This window comes from Penicillium robsamsonii (genome assembly GCF_028829455.1).
Source record: "Penicillium robsamsonii strain IBT 29466 chromosome Unknown utg000001l_segment0_segment0, whole genome shotgun sequence".
Taxonomy (NCBI): Eukaryota; Fungi; Ascomycota; class Eurotiomycetes; order Eurotiales; family Aspergillaceae; genus Penicillium; species Penicillium robsamsonii.
Genome location: NW_026643219.1, coordinates 2,939,944 through 2,954,929, shown reverse-complemented (window position 1 = coordinate 2,954,929; position 14,986 = coordinate 2,939,944). Strand labels below are relative to the sequence as shown.

Sequence of the window (14,986 nt, the reverse complement as noted above, 5' to 3'; positions counted from 1 at the left end):
ACGTCGCGCCGCTCGAATCTCCATAGAAATCAATGGCGACTCCGAAGTCTGCGTCATTGCAGACCCCAGCCGATCGCAACGTGAACAACGTCGTATTGGGCGATCTCTTGTTCAAACCATGGAATCAATCCATCTACCCGGAAGACCTCGTCGCCAAAGACGCCGATCGACTCTACGTCTGTCGCTGGTGCTTTCGATACTCATGCGACGGGGCGCTGTTTGAGCAACACAAACGCGCCTGCGAGCATCGCATAACCCCACCAGGCACGAAAGTGTACGACCATGGCGGGTATGCAGTGTGGGAGGTTGATGGGCAAAATCACAAACTTTTCGGACAGAATTTGTCTCTTTTCGCAAAACTCTTCCTCGACCACAAGACAGTCTTTTTCGATGTCGCAACCTTCCTGTACTACATCCTCACTTTCACCGACCCGGACGATTCCGACAGCTACTACGTGCTCGGCTTCTTTTCAAAAGAGAAACTCTCATGGGACGCGAACAATCTTGCCTGTATTCTGATCTTCCCGCCCTACCAACACAAGCAGCTTGGGAAATTGTTGATGGGTGTCAGCTACAAGCTCAGCGGATGGGACTCCAATGGTGGGTGCATCGGTGGACCAGAGAAGCCACTGAGTGAGCTGGGTCATAAAAGCTATGTCCGTTTTTGGGCCGAACGGATTGCCCGATTCTTGCTCCGCGGCAAACTTAGCGGTACCTCCATTGAAACCGACCAACAGAAGCCCAGCTCAACCCCCAAAGGCTCCCGCAAGAGACCCTTGCGCGAGACCATTACCGTTGAAGAACTCGGCCTGGGAACCGGTATGCTGACCGAGGATGTGATCACTGCACTCAAGAGCATGGGGCTATTTGAACCTCAGGCTACCCCCAAAAAACGTAAATCCACCCGTACAGCTGTGGAGGACAATACCATCCCACCAGGTCAGATGGTCACCATTTGCAAATCTGATGTGTGGGAGTGGGCTCAAGCACACCATCTGTCCCTGGACGATCCGGTCAGGGAAGAAGGCTTTGAGGGACTTTGGCCCCCCGAGATTGTGTCTGATGGGGACGGCCAAAGCGTCGCCTCAGAAGAAGATTGATTCTCCCAATGAGACAACTTCCAAGTTTATGTACGATAGCGCTGATTACGGTATTTTTTTTTATTAAACGACGACAATGAGAAGCAACGTGAAGTTTGTGTATTTTTGAATAGATTGGCTCTTGGCCCCCTATTTTGTGAGGGAATCAAGTCTTTAACCCTTTTAAACTTTACATGAACCGCCTGATTTCGTAAATGAGAAGTGTTACTCTTCTTGGCCACCGGGGCCACCGGCACCGGATTTGCTCATCTGCCGAGCCTTCAGCAGCTCATCGCACAGAAGGAGGTTAGATGCGATGCCTGTGCTGGAAGCGACGCAGTTGCGCAGAACACGGAATGAATCGAAGACACCCTCTTGGACGGGATCCATGGGTTCGCCAGTGACCAAATCCAAACCGACAACGTTACCATCAGTTGCCTCATCGTGAAGAGCAGCCAGAGAATCCTGAATATCGTGGCCTGAGTTGGCAGCAAGAGTCTTAGGGATGATCAGAAGAGCATCAGCGAACGCACCAACACCCCACTTGGCCTTACCCTTGACGGTCTTGGTGAAGGCTTGGGACTGCAGGTGTGCGGCACATGCAACTTGGAATGCACCAGCTCCGGGAATGACACAGCCATCGACAATGGTGTTGTAGACAGAGCGCAAACCATCACGAACGGCATCCTTAACCTGGGTGATGGTGTGTCCATTAGGACCCTTAATGAGGATAGTCACAGACTTAGGATCCTTGACCTCTTCAACAAAAGTAAACTTCTCCTCACCAAGCTGGTGCTCATAGACCAGACCAGCCCAGCCAAGAACATCCGGAGATAAATCCTCAACACTGTTCTGAGCAGTTCCACCACAGACAAGCTGCAGACGCTCCATGTTTCTGCGCTTGGCTCTTCGCAGAGCGAAGATGCCGTTCTTGACAAGAACATCCAAGCTGAGGGGATCGATACCCTTTTGGTTGATAATAACGAATCCCTTCTTGGGGTCGTTTCCACAAACCTCCTTCTTGAGGTCCACAATCTTCTGCAGCTTCGCATCCACAAACTTGCGCTCACTCTCCACCAGCTTATCTCTCTGCTCGGCGTTAGAGTAGTAGAATCCCGAGTTAATTTCCGACTTCTCGTACTCCAGACTGACGTTCAATGTCAGAATGAAAGCGTTCTCAACCCGCTTGGGCATGTCGGGGTGTCTGGCACCGTGATCCAAGGCAAGACCACGAATAAGCTGGGTATCAGATGAGGACCGGTGCTGCATCGTCATAATTTCAACCATGTGCAAATCGGGCTTCTCGGGGGCTCTGTGGATGGCGAGCACGGCATCGACAATGTCGGGGGTAAGCTTCTCAGCGAGAGCACCATTAAGCTTGGTGGAGAGGGAGGTACGGGCGACGGAAAGCAACAGCTCTCGGTCAATAGGACGCTCGAGTTTGAAGTTTTCAAGGAACTGTAGGTAATGTGTTAGATCCATCTCGAGATCCGACTTTCAGTCCCCATTACATACTTTCAAGGCCTCGGTCTTGGCAATCTCGTAGCCATCAGTGATGACACGAGGGTGAAGACCCTCAGAGATGTGACGCTCCGCTTGCTTCAAAAGCTCACCCACCAGCAAAACGACAGATGTTGTTCCATCACCGGTAATATCGTCTTGTGCCGTCGCAGCGCGAGCAATCATAACCTTTCCATTTCGTCAGCAACACGTAGGAGCTCTTGAGACAATTCCATCTTACCGCCGTAGGGTTTTGAATTTGCTGTTAAATGTTAGCATACAAGCTCGAAGTCCTGGGATTATGGGGGCAGAACGAACCATCTCCCGCAACAAAACGTTTCCATCCTTGGTCAATTTGATCTATCATAGAAAGCCTGTATCAGAAAAGGGGTGTTTTGTGCCGTTCGAGAGGAATCGGGGATTGCATACTGCGCCTGCACCATCAACCAGCCTAAGTTTTGTCAGCTCCATTGCCTTTGTATGTGGGGTGCATTCGTAGAAAACTCACATCTTGAGAGTTCCTGAAGGACCCAAGTTGGACTTGAGAACATCTTGAAGACCTTCACCGGCACCGATGTTCACCTTCAAGGCCTCTCCTCTCCGCTGCGTGAAATGTTAGTGTGCATTGAGGGGCCATCTGGGAATATTTTCCTTACCCTCGACTCCGCCTTCGGGTTAAGTAGTTGAGTTGCAGACATCTCCCAGGTAATGAATGACAGGGTATCACGTCCAATAACTCAAAAATATTAAATTAAAGGGATGGTAGAGCGCTTGTTCCACGTTAGGTCCGCGGCCAAAAAGCCCACATTCGAGCATGCTCCATGTTCACGTGACTGTATCAGCGGAACGGGTAAACACATGCTCCGAGGCCTACCGTCATACCTCCGGTTCGGTGCCTTAGGATTCGCACTAGCGGCGAGAAAAAAAAATTGTCCATTTCCAGCCGTCGCCAACCTCACCAGCAATCCATCGAATTGAACTTTTCGAGGTTTTCTGGCCGGTTTTGCAAGTTTTTATCATTATTCTGTGATTGACCTTGTATTGGTCCTAACACGATGGCCGATTTCCTACTTTTCGAGGGCCCTATGGGTTACTCGCTTTTCAAGGTCGCCCATCAGGGCGACTCTGTCGGCAATGCCTTGAAGGAAGTCCAGGAAGGTGTCAATGACCTTGCCAAGTTCGGAAAGATGGTCGAGCTTTCGAGCTTCCTGCCCTTCGAGTACGCTTTATCTGTCTATATGAAAAGGTTTTTCATGGCCCACTAACAATTTTTAGGAACAACAAGCAGGCTCTTGGAGAAATCAACGACATCTCCGAAGGTGTCGCATCCGAGACTCTCGTTTCTTTCCTTGAATTGAACCTCCCCAAGCCGAACAAGAAGAAGAAGGTGATCCTGGGTCTTGCCGACAAGGCTCTGGCAGGAAGCATCAAGTCCGCTTTCTCATTCGTCGACTGTGAGACTGGTGATACCAGCGAGGTCGTTCAGGATCTTCTCCGTGGTATTCGTCTCCACGCTAGCAAGCTTCTCAAGCAGCTGCGCGATGGTGATATGGACACTGCCCAGCTCGGTCTCGGTCACGCTTACTCCCGTGCTAAGGTAAAGTTCTCCGTCCAGCGTGACGACAACCACATCATCCAGGCTATCGCCATTCTGGATCAACTCGACAAGGCCATCAACACCTTCTCCATGCGTGTCCGCGAATGGTACTCGTGGCACTTCCCCGAGCTCGTTAAGATTGTCTCTGACAACCAGCGTTACGCCGAGCTCGCCCTTTTCATCAAGGACAAGCAGGCCCTAACCAACGAAAGCTTGCACGACATTGCCGCCCTTGTTGAAGATGACGAGGCTGTTGCCCAGAGCATTATTGATGCTGCTAAGACTAGTATGGGTCAAGAGATCTCCGAGGCCGACATGGAGAACGTTGTCGCTTTCGCCGAGCGCGTTGTCAAGCTCGCCAAGTACCGCAAGTCTCTCTACGCTTACCTTGTTGCTAAGATGAGCGTCGTCGCACCTAACCTTGCTGCCCTGATCGGTGAGGTCGTCGGTGCCCGTCTGATCTCCCACGCCGGTAGCTTGACCAACCTCTCCAAGTACCCCGCCTCTACCGTTCAGATTCTTGGTGCTGAGAAGGCTCTTTTCCGTGCCTTGAAGACCAAGGGAAACACCCCCAAGTACGGTCTGCTGTACCACTCTTCCTTCATCGGCCGCGCTGGCCCCAAGAACAAGGGCAGAATCTCCCGTTTCCTTGCCAACAAGTGTTCCATTGCTTCCCGCATTGACAACTTCTCCGAGGCCCCTAACACCAAGTTCGGTGAGGCCCTGAAGAGCCAGGTTGAGGAGCGCTTGGAATTCTACACCTCCGGCGCTGCCCCTACCAAGAACGAGGTCGCCATGGTATGTTGAGCTCTAGTTACGATATTAAATAAAAAAGCAAATACTAATAGTTTACAGAAAAACGCCATGGATGCCGTCCTTGCTGACCTTGATGTCGATGCCGACCAGAGCGATGCTGATATGGAGGACGCCGAAGTTGCGGAGGCTAAGGTGGAAAAGAAAGAGAAGAAGGAGAAGAAGGAGAAGAAGGAAAAGAAGGAAAAGAAGGAGAAGAGAAAGTCCGTGGGTGGTGAGGGCGAGTCCGACAAGAAGAAGAAGCGCAAGCACGACACGGATGCCGAGCCCTCCAAGAAGAAGCAAAAGGCCTAGATGTGCAATTTGTTTGGACTTGGGAGTCTTTGTCATGGCGTTAGGTTTTGCTTTTGTCTTCATGACTCGATTGGTACGGCTTGCAGGTATTTGTAAATTATTACCAGGCCTTTTGCCTCAGCAGCTCTGACTATCGCTGCTCTGATATTTTTCAATAAGTGTTTTAAGTTGTTCATCATGTGGCCCTACAAAGAGTAAGGGGTCTCAGATTCAAAGAAACCTATTTTTATGCCTTGCAGAATAGAACAGAACCAAAAATAATCCCTTGATGCATGCGCGGCCTGTTTAGTGGCGATCATTGTACCCCACGTCTGATTCAATGCCGAATGTCCCAAGACCAAACCCCTCTCAGCCTTGACCTCCGCGCTTTGCGAGCTCTCCAGAATGAATACCTTAGTTTCCTGAGAACAATTTGGTGGTGGATACCCGATTTATTTACAAATGAGATCCATCGGGTTGCTCGGTGACGTCCCCACTACGTCCTTTTTCAGTATGATGCCGATGAGCTTACCTTCCTCTTTCTCTCCCAAGCGCAAACGAGAGCCCTCAGAATCAGACTTCTATAGCCCCTCAGCCTCACCCACATCGCTAGCCTCTATCGATAGTTTTCAAGAGGTTCCACTTCGGGACGAGGACGAGCTGGAAAGCTATAGTCCTCGCGCTGCAGTGGCTGGACGATTCGGAGAGTTAGCCATTCGTGGCGACCTTCTTTCGGACCCTGGAACTTTGACTTGCAACTCGCGGCTAGGATCTCTGGCTCTACCGGCGCAGAAAGCATGCGAGCCTGACAGCCACGAGCTCAAGAATATGCCTGAAGCCCTACCGGCAACTAGCAGCGAACCTGGTGACCGCCAAGCTTTGCGATTCGAGCCGCCCGCAACACAGGATCCGACTCCCTTGCCGACTTCCTTGTCTATTTCCCCCTCAAAGAGGAAGTCTGAAACTTTCTCTCGCAAACAGTTGAATCCATCATCGCCATCTAAACGCAAACAACGACTATCCCCCCTCCTGCGGACACTCCGTCTGAAGAAGACCCGCTTGTATGGCATGATTCGGAAATAACAGGCCACAACCCATCCGACCCAACGGATGATGGATATGGGATCAACGGTATAGGCTTCAAGCCCACCGCCTCAATTGCGTGGGAAAGATCACAGAAGCGACAAAAGCAAGTGGCAGAATGGAAGAATCGCGAAGCCCGGGAAGCTCGTGAAAGACGACGCGAAAGGAGGAGGGATGGCGTTGAGCTAGATAAATTGCACGGCAGAAACGAAGATGCCATTCAGAAGCGCGTGAAATTCAATTTCTAGCGGGGGAGACATAGCTGCGCAACATGCAGCCACATTTTGGATATCTTTACTCGGCGTTTTTCTCTTGAAAGGCAGGCATATGGGCGGTTTTGTTTTTTTTACTTCTTTGTTTTTCTCTCAAACAAATGGGAGGGTCCGACGATGATTGGGCGGACAATATGAACTTTGCAGAGAGCTATGATACACAGAGATGACTTATGACATGACGTCGATCACCACTTGATCCGTTGACCGGAATACATATACAGTTTTCGGAACACCTCATGAACTCCATGACTCCTTTTCATGAACCAACAGCACTACCAGAACTTGTAGTTGGAGGGATTGGTCCAACTCTTGCTCTTTCTTTCCTGCTCAGCAAGAGACGCGCGCAATGCCGCTTCCTCTTCTGCCGTATCCTTCTCACGCTGTTTCTTGGCCTTCAGTTGGTTCATCAGATCGAGCGCTTCTGCCATGCCACTCAATTCGTTATTTCGTCGCCAGCGGCAGTATTCATATGACGCTAATGAGGTAATCGCAAACATGCCAACAGCCCAGTTTCCTGCAGACCATAGATAGTACCGTCCTGTATACACATATTAGACCATGATTCCAGTGTTCCAATGTCGAAAGAGTGCAGGCATACCTTTAACCAAACCTCGTAGACCACCAACTCCAAATCCAACACCAATGCCAGTCAATAAGGACTCCCGAGCACACGGTCTTTTGTGAAGGGTGGTCATTTCGGAGACCGGAAATGTTCCAATAATCTCTGAGTATGGCACATCCTTAGGGTTTTTGCCCCGGGGCTTATAGGTTGCTTTGGCGAGCGCGTTCGCAGGTTCTTCGGGGTTTCCGAAGGCATCCCATAGCTTTCCAGTTTGTGACTGAGACGGATTGTGTTTCGGTTTCTGCGAATCGGCTAGATCGTTGGGGATTTGTGTGTTGCTCCCAGCCTGTGGAACAGAGCTGGGATCTCGTGAGTCTTCCGACATCGTTGTGTAGAGTAAATTGCTTCTAGACTTCCACTTGCTGTCTTCATCAATATCGAAGAAGATCACCAATATCGGAGAAATGGATAATCCAGAATCCATAAATAGATGGTTATTCCGAACAGCTGACTAACAGCCTCAACGCGCGTGGGCAGTACGCGAACGCGTCGGGACTATCGAAATCGATTTGATTATAGCAGATTGTAGGCCATTGCTGGACCCTCCTAGAGGCACAATTAGCCCCAGAACCAGATTTCATTATATTTGTGCCTACCTATACTTTCTTTTGTCTTTCTTTTGTTTGACCTGAAATTCACCAAGTGCGCATTTCATGTTCTGCACTGGTCCCGCCCTTTGAAAGAGGTACTTTAACAAGCCCAACCGGGCGAAGCGTCACAATGCCTCCACGAAAGCCCAGCAAGTATGGAAACAAGTTCCGATCTGGTGCTGCATCCGCGAATCCTCGACGCTCCAAAACGGTCCAATTCAACTCCTTACGCTCGACCGAGGCGACTTCTCAAGATGAGAAATTCGAGGCCATTCGGTTGGCTAACAGCATCGACGAAACTCTCGGCTTCCCACGATTCGAGTCTGGCGAGACAAGGGCCGGCTGGCTGGTCAACATGCACAGCACGTCGATTGAGGACCCGGACGTGCCTGGAGGTCGAGCCGGCGTGGATTATTACTTTCTGCAGGACGACGGAGGAAGTTTCAAAGCTACTGTGGAATACGATCCTTATTTCTTGATTTCAGTCAAAAAGGGCTATGAGATGGAGGTAGAAGAGTGGTGTCGCCGAGCCTTTGAGGGTATGATCAAAAAATTCAAGCGACTCGAGAAAGAAGATCTCAACCTCCCAAATCACCTCCTCGGCTACCGAAAAACCTACATCAAGCTCAGCTTCGCCAATGTGAGCAATCTTTTGGAGGTTAGGAGGACCCTCCTTCCTCTCGCAGAGAAGAACAAGAAAAATGAGAGTGCGATGGACGCATATGTTGAGATGACCAGGTTTGTTCTGCATCACATGGTTCGATCTGAATATTGGGCTAATTCATGGTTCTCATAGTGCAACTGCTGGTATCGACCTTTTTGACGATGAAATAATTAATGAGCAACGACCTAATGGCAACCTACAAGCGAGTGATTTTATTGTTGATATTCGAGAATACGACGTGCCATACCATGTCCGGGTCTGCATTGATAAAGGTCGGTTATTTCTTTGTCTCCCGATGAGGCCTTGTAGCTGATGCATCGCAGACATTCGGATTGGAAAATGGTACAATGTTCAGGCAGACCATGGCGTGATATCGCTGACCTGCTTGGAAGATCGGCTTCAGCGTGCTGATCCCGTCGTTCTCGCTTTTGACATCGAGTGTACGAAGTTACCGCTGAAATTTCCCGACGCCACCATGGATCAGATTATGATGATTTCATACATGATTGATGGGCAAGGGTTCCTAATTACCAACAGAGAGATTGTGTCCGAGGACATTCACGATTTCGAGTACACCCCCAAACCAGAGTACAACGGACCATTCATTATCTTCAATGAACCCAATGAAAGAGCAGTCCTTGAGCGATTTTTCGAGCACGTCAAAATTTCCAAGCCTACCGTTATTGCGACATACAACGGTGACTTCTTCGATTGGCCGTTTGTGGAGACAAGAGCCAGTATTTTGGGACTTGACATGTATATGGAGATCGGCTTCCGGAAAAACAGCGAGGACATCTACCAAGCCGACAACTGTGTGCATATGGATTGTTTCTCCTGGGTCAGCCGTGACAGTTACCTCCCCCAAGGAAGTCGAGGTTTGAAAGCCGTGACTGTTGCAAAGCTTGGGTACGACCCGGATGAACTCGACCCAGAGCTTATGACACCGTATGCGAGTGAAAGGCCACAGACCTTAGCCGAATACTCGGTTTCCGATGCTGTTGCTACCTATTACTTGTATATGAAATATGTCCATCCGTTCATCTTCTCGCTATGCACAATCATTCCCCTTAATGCCGACGAAACGTTGCGGAAGGGAACTGGAACTTTGTGTGAGATGCTTCTCATGGTTCAAGCCTACCAGCATGAGATTGTTTTGCCCAACAAACACAAGAATCCCCCAGAAGCCTTTTATGAAGGCCATCTTCTGGAGTCAGAGACTTACGTCGGCGGCCATGTTGAAAGTATTGAAGCTGGTGTTTTCCGAAGTGATATCCCTACACATTTCAGCGTTGATCCTACTGCGATTGATGAGCTTCTCAAGGACCTCGATCACGCCCTCAAGTTCAGTATTGAGGTTGAAGAAAAGAAATCCATGAATGATGTCGTGAACTATGATGAGGTTAGGGCACAAATCGTGGAACGTTTGCTCGATCTCAAGAACAATCCAGTCCGGAACGAGGTGCCTTACATTTACCATTTGGACGTCGCCTCTATGTATCCCAACATCATGATCACCAACCGATTGCAACCAGACTCGTTGATTGATGAGTCAAACTGCGCCGCCTGCGACTTCAACCGACCTGGAAAAACCTGTGATAGACGCATGCCTTGGGCATGGCGAGGTGAATTCTTGCCTGCCAAACGTGATGAATACAATATGATCCGACGTGCCACAGCAAATGAACGTTTCCCAGGCAGGTACCCAAACTCTCCAATGAGGTCCTTCGGTGAATTGAGCATCGAAGAGCAAGCTGGGGTGGTCAAGAAACGGCTGCAGGATTACAGCAAGAAGATTTATCACAAGATTCACGACAGCAAGACGATGGAGCGGGAGGCTATCATTTGCCAGAGAGAAAATCCCTTCTATGTCGACACTGTCAGAGACTTCCGTGACCGACGGTACGATTTCAAGGGCAAGCAAAAATCTTGGAAGAATAAAGCCGATGGTTTGCAATCGTCGGGCGGCTCAGCCTCTGAAATCGAGGAGGCGAAGAAGATGATTATTCTGTACGATTCTCTTCAGCTTGCACACAAGGTCATTCTCAACAGTTTCTACGGCTATGTGATGCGAAAGGGCTCTCGGTGGTATTCCATGGAAATGGCCGGTGTCACCTGTCTGACAGGTGCTCACATTATTCAGATGGCGAGAGAGCTTGTCGAACGCATCGGTCGTCCCCTGGAATTGGATACCGACGGTATCTGGTGTATGCTTCCAGGGGGATTCCCCGATAACTTCTCCTTCACCCTGAAGAACGGGAAGAAGTTGGGTATATCATACCCCTGTGTCATGCTTAACCATCTCGTCCATGCAAGATACACCAACCACCAGTACCAGGCGCTTGTCGATCCGAAAACCTTCAAGTACGAGACCCACAGTGAAAATTCCATCTTCTTCGAGGTGGATGGACCATACAGGGCAATGATTTTGCCAACGTCAAAGGAGGAAGACAAGAACCTGAAGAAACGATATGCAGTCTTCAATCACGATGGCTCCCTGGCTGAACTCAAGGGATTTGAAGTCAAGCGAAGAGGAGAGCTGAAATTGATTAAGATTTTCCAGACGCAACTCTTCAAATTTTTCCTAGAGGGCTCTAATCTTGCCGAGACCTACGCCGCTGTGGCTCGAGTTGCGGATCGGTGGTTGGACGTTCTGTACGAACACGGAACGACATTAGCCGATGAAGAGCTGGTCGATCTCATTTCGGAAAATCGAAGCATGTCAAAAACTCTGGAAGAGTACGGCTCTCAAAAGTCCACATCCATCACGACGGCAAAGCGGCTGGCAGAGTTCTTGGGTGAACAAATGGTTAAAGACAAAGGCCTCAACTGCAAATACATCATCTCATCACGCCCACGGAATACACCTGTCACTGAAAGAGCCATTCCTGTGGCTATATTTTCAGCCGAAGAGAACATCAAGCGATTCTTCTTGCGTAAATGGCTAAAAGAAGATCCTGGAGACATGGATCCCCGAGCTGTGATCGATTGGGACTATTACCTGGAGCGTTTGGGATCCGTGATTCAGAAGTTGATTACCATTCCAGCTGCGCTTCAGAAGCTTCCAAACCCAGTGCCTCGGGTTGCGCACCCTGATTGGTTGCAACGTCGAATCAACACGAAGGAAGATAGGTTCAAGCAGAAGAAGATGACTGATCTATTCACCAAGTCTGAGAAGACGCCGCTTTCGTCGACAAATGCCAATATTCTAGACCATCGGGTTCAGCATGCTGGGGATCTAGACGAAGCAATCGCGGGCTCAACTCAAAAATTGAAATCCCCCAATAACAAAGCTTCCCAGAAGAGAAAGCATCCAGAAAATGCTTCGAAGACCGCTCTTGACCCCTTCGCTAGCCTGCCAGCAGTTATGCCATCGATGTCGGAAAACTACGAAGGATTCCTCAAGTATCAGAAGCAAAAATGGAAGATTCAAAAGCAAGCACGGCTTCGCCGTCGTCAGCTGTTTGGCGAACGAATCAATGTTGCCTCAGATTCCTTGAGTAACTTCTTCCGCAATCAAGCTCAGATGCTGTACATCAGCACATGGCAGGTCCTACAGCTTTGCGAGACAGGCGTTCCAGGAGTTGTACGAGCTTTTGTACTGATTGACCAAAAGATTCATGCCCTCAGTGTTAGGGTTCCACGGCAATTCTTCTTGAACTTGAAACGGGACTCTTTGCCGGACATTGACGTGTCAGACTGTGAAGTCGAGAAGGTCAACCATACCCTACCCAACGGCCATCCCTCGGTTTACTTGTTCAAGCTGTCTCTGTCGGAAGAGAAATATCTAGAAGAAGCCGACAAGATGGACATTCTCTTCCAGCACCCTAGCGTTGAGGGCGTTTACGAAGGAAACATCCCGCTAAGTACTCGAGCGGTGCTCAAGCTAGGAAGCCATTGTACCTTCGATGAAGAACAACGTGGTGTCCTAGGTGACGGCTTGGACAAGGGCTTCGACCTTTCAACATTACTTCACACATCTTCTGAGCAGCCCTATCTGATGGACTCGTCATTGGTGTTCCACTATTTATATCACATTGTCTCTGGGGATAGACAAATCTTCGCAATATTCTCGACAGCCAAGAATGAGGCGCACATTATCGTCCTCAACCGCACAAGAGATGTCCAGGGTCTCCCCAACGTCGATAAAATCTACACCGAGCTTCTCACGCGCAAGATGCAAGCCGCATCGGGTGATGAATCACAGCATGCGTTCGAGTATCAGGACAAGATTCATTTCAAAACTACCCAGGTGATGACGCGAAGGAAGGCTCACCTTGAGGTTGGTGATCTGATCAGAAAGATTCGGAATGATGAGAGTCAGCCTGCCGTTCTTGTCATTCAATCCCAACAAAAAGACCGCCTGTGTCACGACATTCCGATCTTGAAGGAGTATCCGATATTGTCTGTGAAGCCCGAGGCATCGGACATGGAACTTCCCCCACTGGGCTGGCAGGCATTCGTTGCAAGACGTCTAGTCACGCGCTATCTATACTTGTCTTCTTGGATTCAGCACTTGACCATGCTCGCTAGGTTCGGCGATGTTCCGCTTTGCAATCTGGAAAGTGAGGATCCTCGATACCTCATTGATATTTCCTACGCCAGACGGCTTCAACAAAACAATGTTGTGCTTTGGTGGTCGTCTGGTCCGCGTCCTGATCACGCGGGCTATGAAAGGGATGACATCCTAGGTGCCTTGGACAAGGTCAACATGCCATCTGTCAATGTACCAGGCGCTTACTCCACAGTGTGCATTGAACTTGAGGTTCGTAATCTATCGATCAACACAATTTTGACATCTTCTATCATCAACGAAATGGAAGGCAATGATACGCTACTGGCTTCTGGGGACGGTGAAGACACTGGTGTTTTCTATTCGGAGAAAGCGTTTGCCTCTGCTGGTGTTGTCGTTCTCCGAGAGATGGTAAAACACTGGTGGACAGAAGCCTGTGCAGGGAACAACATGGCCGATATCATGGTCCAGCATCTGATCCGATGGGTGGAAAGCCCCGTGTCCTGTCTCTATGACCGCTCTCTGCACAACTACGTGCGATTACTGTCACGGAAGTCATTCCAGCGATTGATGGCAGAGTTCAGACGTGTGGGTTCGCATGTCATCTTTGCCAGCCCTACACGCCTCCTTCTCCAAACCACCAAGACTGAGGTTGGCAACGCCTACGCCTATAGTCAGTATGTGCTCAAGTCAATTCGCGCCAACCCTTCATTCCACTTTATCGATCTAGAGATCAAAGAGTACTGGGACTATCTTGTTTGGTATGATGAATACAACTACGGAGGCAAGGGCTGTCGAGAGGTCACCGAGGCCGACGAACAGGAACTCGAAACAGCGATGCACTGGCAGCTCAGCCGGTTCCTGCCAATGCCCATGCAGACTGTCTTCCATGACTGGATTGTCGAGTACATCGAGCTAATGCACGGCTTGAAACGGCCAGAACTCCAAGACGGGGATCTGTCTTCGACGCCTCGGCCAACACAAATTCCCATCGGACGGACCAACGAAGAAGACGATAACGAAGTCACTGCTATTCTCTCGGACCGATTCTCGAAGCCATTAAAGAAGCAAATCTCGGGGTTGATCCGCAGACAACGTGACGAGATGCTTCATCCTGAGCTTGCATCCGACTATGCCTTCCCTGTTTTGCCAGGAGTCCTAGTCGGCCCCAAGGACAATCGCAACCCATCTTTGGAGTTGACGAAACTGCTTATGCAGGTTCTGAGTTTGTCTAAGACAACAACTCTGGAATCCCGGTTGCTGCGGCGCGAGCTTCTTGCCCTTTTCGAGGTCCGAGAATTCAGCAAGGAGGGCCGATTTGAGAACCCCAGTGCTAGTTTGAAGCTCCCGGAAATGTCCTGCAACTCCTGCTGTCTTATTCGAGATCTCGATCTCTGTCGCGACGAAGATGTGCTACCTGATCCCAACATAGAAGCCAGCAAATCTACCCAGCCCTGGCGATGCCCCTTCTGTCATGCCGAGTATGACCGGTTGGCGACTGAAGAATTCCTCATTGGCCAAGTCCATGGCTTTATTGTTGAATGGCAGACACAGGATATCAAGTGCTCGAAGTGCAATGGTCTTAAGATCAGTGATTTCATGGAGCACTGTTCTTGCAGTGGTACATGGACCGAGACAGTCGATCGCAAGGAGATCGAGAAGAAACTACAAGTGTTGGAGAGCGTGGCAAAATTCCACAAGCTACAACTATTGGAGCACGTTGTCGGCGAAGTGCTGGGGCGATTTTGAATGTACAATTTTTCTTTGATTTTTCCCTGTTTCTTTGTTTTGCATTGGGTTGGCGTTGAAGTCGGGGTATGTACATAGCTTAAATAGCCAACTGGGCAGAGAATGCCTCTCCAATAATCGCGCCGTCGATATTTTTTTATATCTTGGCCTTTAATTCCTCTTCGCATTTTCTTCCAAGATTCTATTTCAAGTGCCAGCGCTCTTGGGGTAGAGCTGTTTAATTGTTTCATC

At 49.6% G+C, this 14,986-nt stretch overlaps 6 protein-coding genes across 6 annotated transcripts; 4 read left to right on the top strand and 2 right to left on the bottom strand.

Moving 5' to 3' along the window:
• Positions 1 to 32: 32 nt before the first annotated feature.
• On the top strand, positions 33 to 1,100 carry N7447_001164 (putative histone acetyltransferase (MysT1); the record flags this gene model as incomplete). The annotated part of the gene is made up of 1 exon (XM_057225440.1): positions 33 to 1,100. The coding sequence occupies one exon, from the start codon at positions 33 to 35 to the stop codon at positions 1,098 to 1,100; it is 1,068 nt and encodes a 355-aa protein (XP_057089456.1).
• A 204-nt stretch (positions 1,101 to 1,304) lies between these two features.
• N7447_001163 (chaperonin-containing T-complex subunit CCT6) lies at positions 1,305 to 3,277 on the bottom strand (the record flags this gene model as incomplete). The annotated part of the gene is made up of 7 exons (XM_057225439.1): positions 1,305 to 2,537; positions 2,595 to 2,768; positions 2,821 to 2,841; positions 2,898 to 2,939; positions 3,009 to 3,030; positions 3,088 to 3,182; positions 3,236 to 3,277. The coding sequence occupies 7 exons, from the start codon at positions 3,275 to 3,277 to the stop codon at positions 1,305 to 1,307; spliced, it is 1,629 nt and encodes a 542-aa protein (XP_057089455.1).
• Positions 3,278 to 3,634: 357 nt separating this feature from the next.
• Positions 3,635 to 5,283, top strand: sik1 (snoRNP complex protein NOP56; the record flags this gene model as incomplete). Its single annotated transcript, XM_057225438.1, has 3 exons — positions 3,635 to 3,798; positions 3,855 to 4,974; positions 5,032 to 5,283. 3 exons carry the CDS (start codon positions 3,635 to 3,637, stop codon positions 5,281 to 5,283), a joined length of 1,536 nt encoding a protein of 511 aa, XP_057089454.1.
• A 441-nt stretch (positions 5,284 to 5,724) lies between these two features.
• N7447_001161 (uncharacterized protein) lies at positions 5,725 to 6,593 on the top strand (the record flags this gene model as incomplete). Its single annotated transcript, XM_057225437.1, has 2 exons — positions 5,725 to 6,304; positions 6,349 to 6,593. The coding sequence occupies 2 exons, from the start codon at positions 5,725 to 5,727 to the stop codon at positions 6,591 to 6,593; spliced, it is 825 nt and encodes a 274-aa protein (XP_057089453.1).
• Positions 6,594 to 6,892: 299 nt separating this feature from the next.
• On the bottom strand, positions 6,893 to 7,567 carry N7447_001160 (uncharacterized protein; the record flags this gene model as incomplete). Its single annotated transcript, XM_057225436.1, has 2 exons — positions 6,893 to 7,158; positions 7,219 to 7,567. The coding sequence occupies 2 exons, from the start codon at positions 7,565 to 7,567 to the stop codon at positions 6,893 to 6,895; spliced, it is 615 nt and encodes a 204-aa protein (XP_057089452.1).
• Positions 7,568 to 7,962: 395 nt separating this feature from the next.
• N7447_001159 (DNA polymerase epsilon catalytic subunit POL2) lies at positions 7,963 to 14,755 on the top strand (the record flags this gene model as incomplete). Its single annotated transcript, XM_057225435.1, has 3 exons — positions 7,963 to 8,570; positions 8,629 to 8,768; positions 8,820 to 14,755. 3 exons carry the CDS (start codon positions 7,963 to 7,965, stop codon positions 14,753 to 14,755), a joined length of 6,684 nt encoding a protein of 2,227 aa, XP_057089451.1.
• Positions 14,756 to 14,986: the final 231 nt, after the last annotated feature.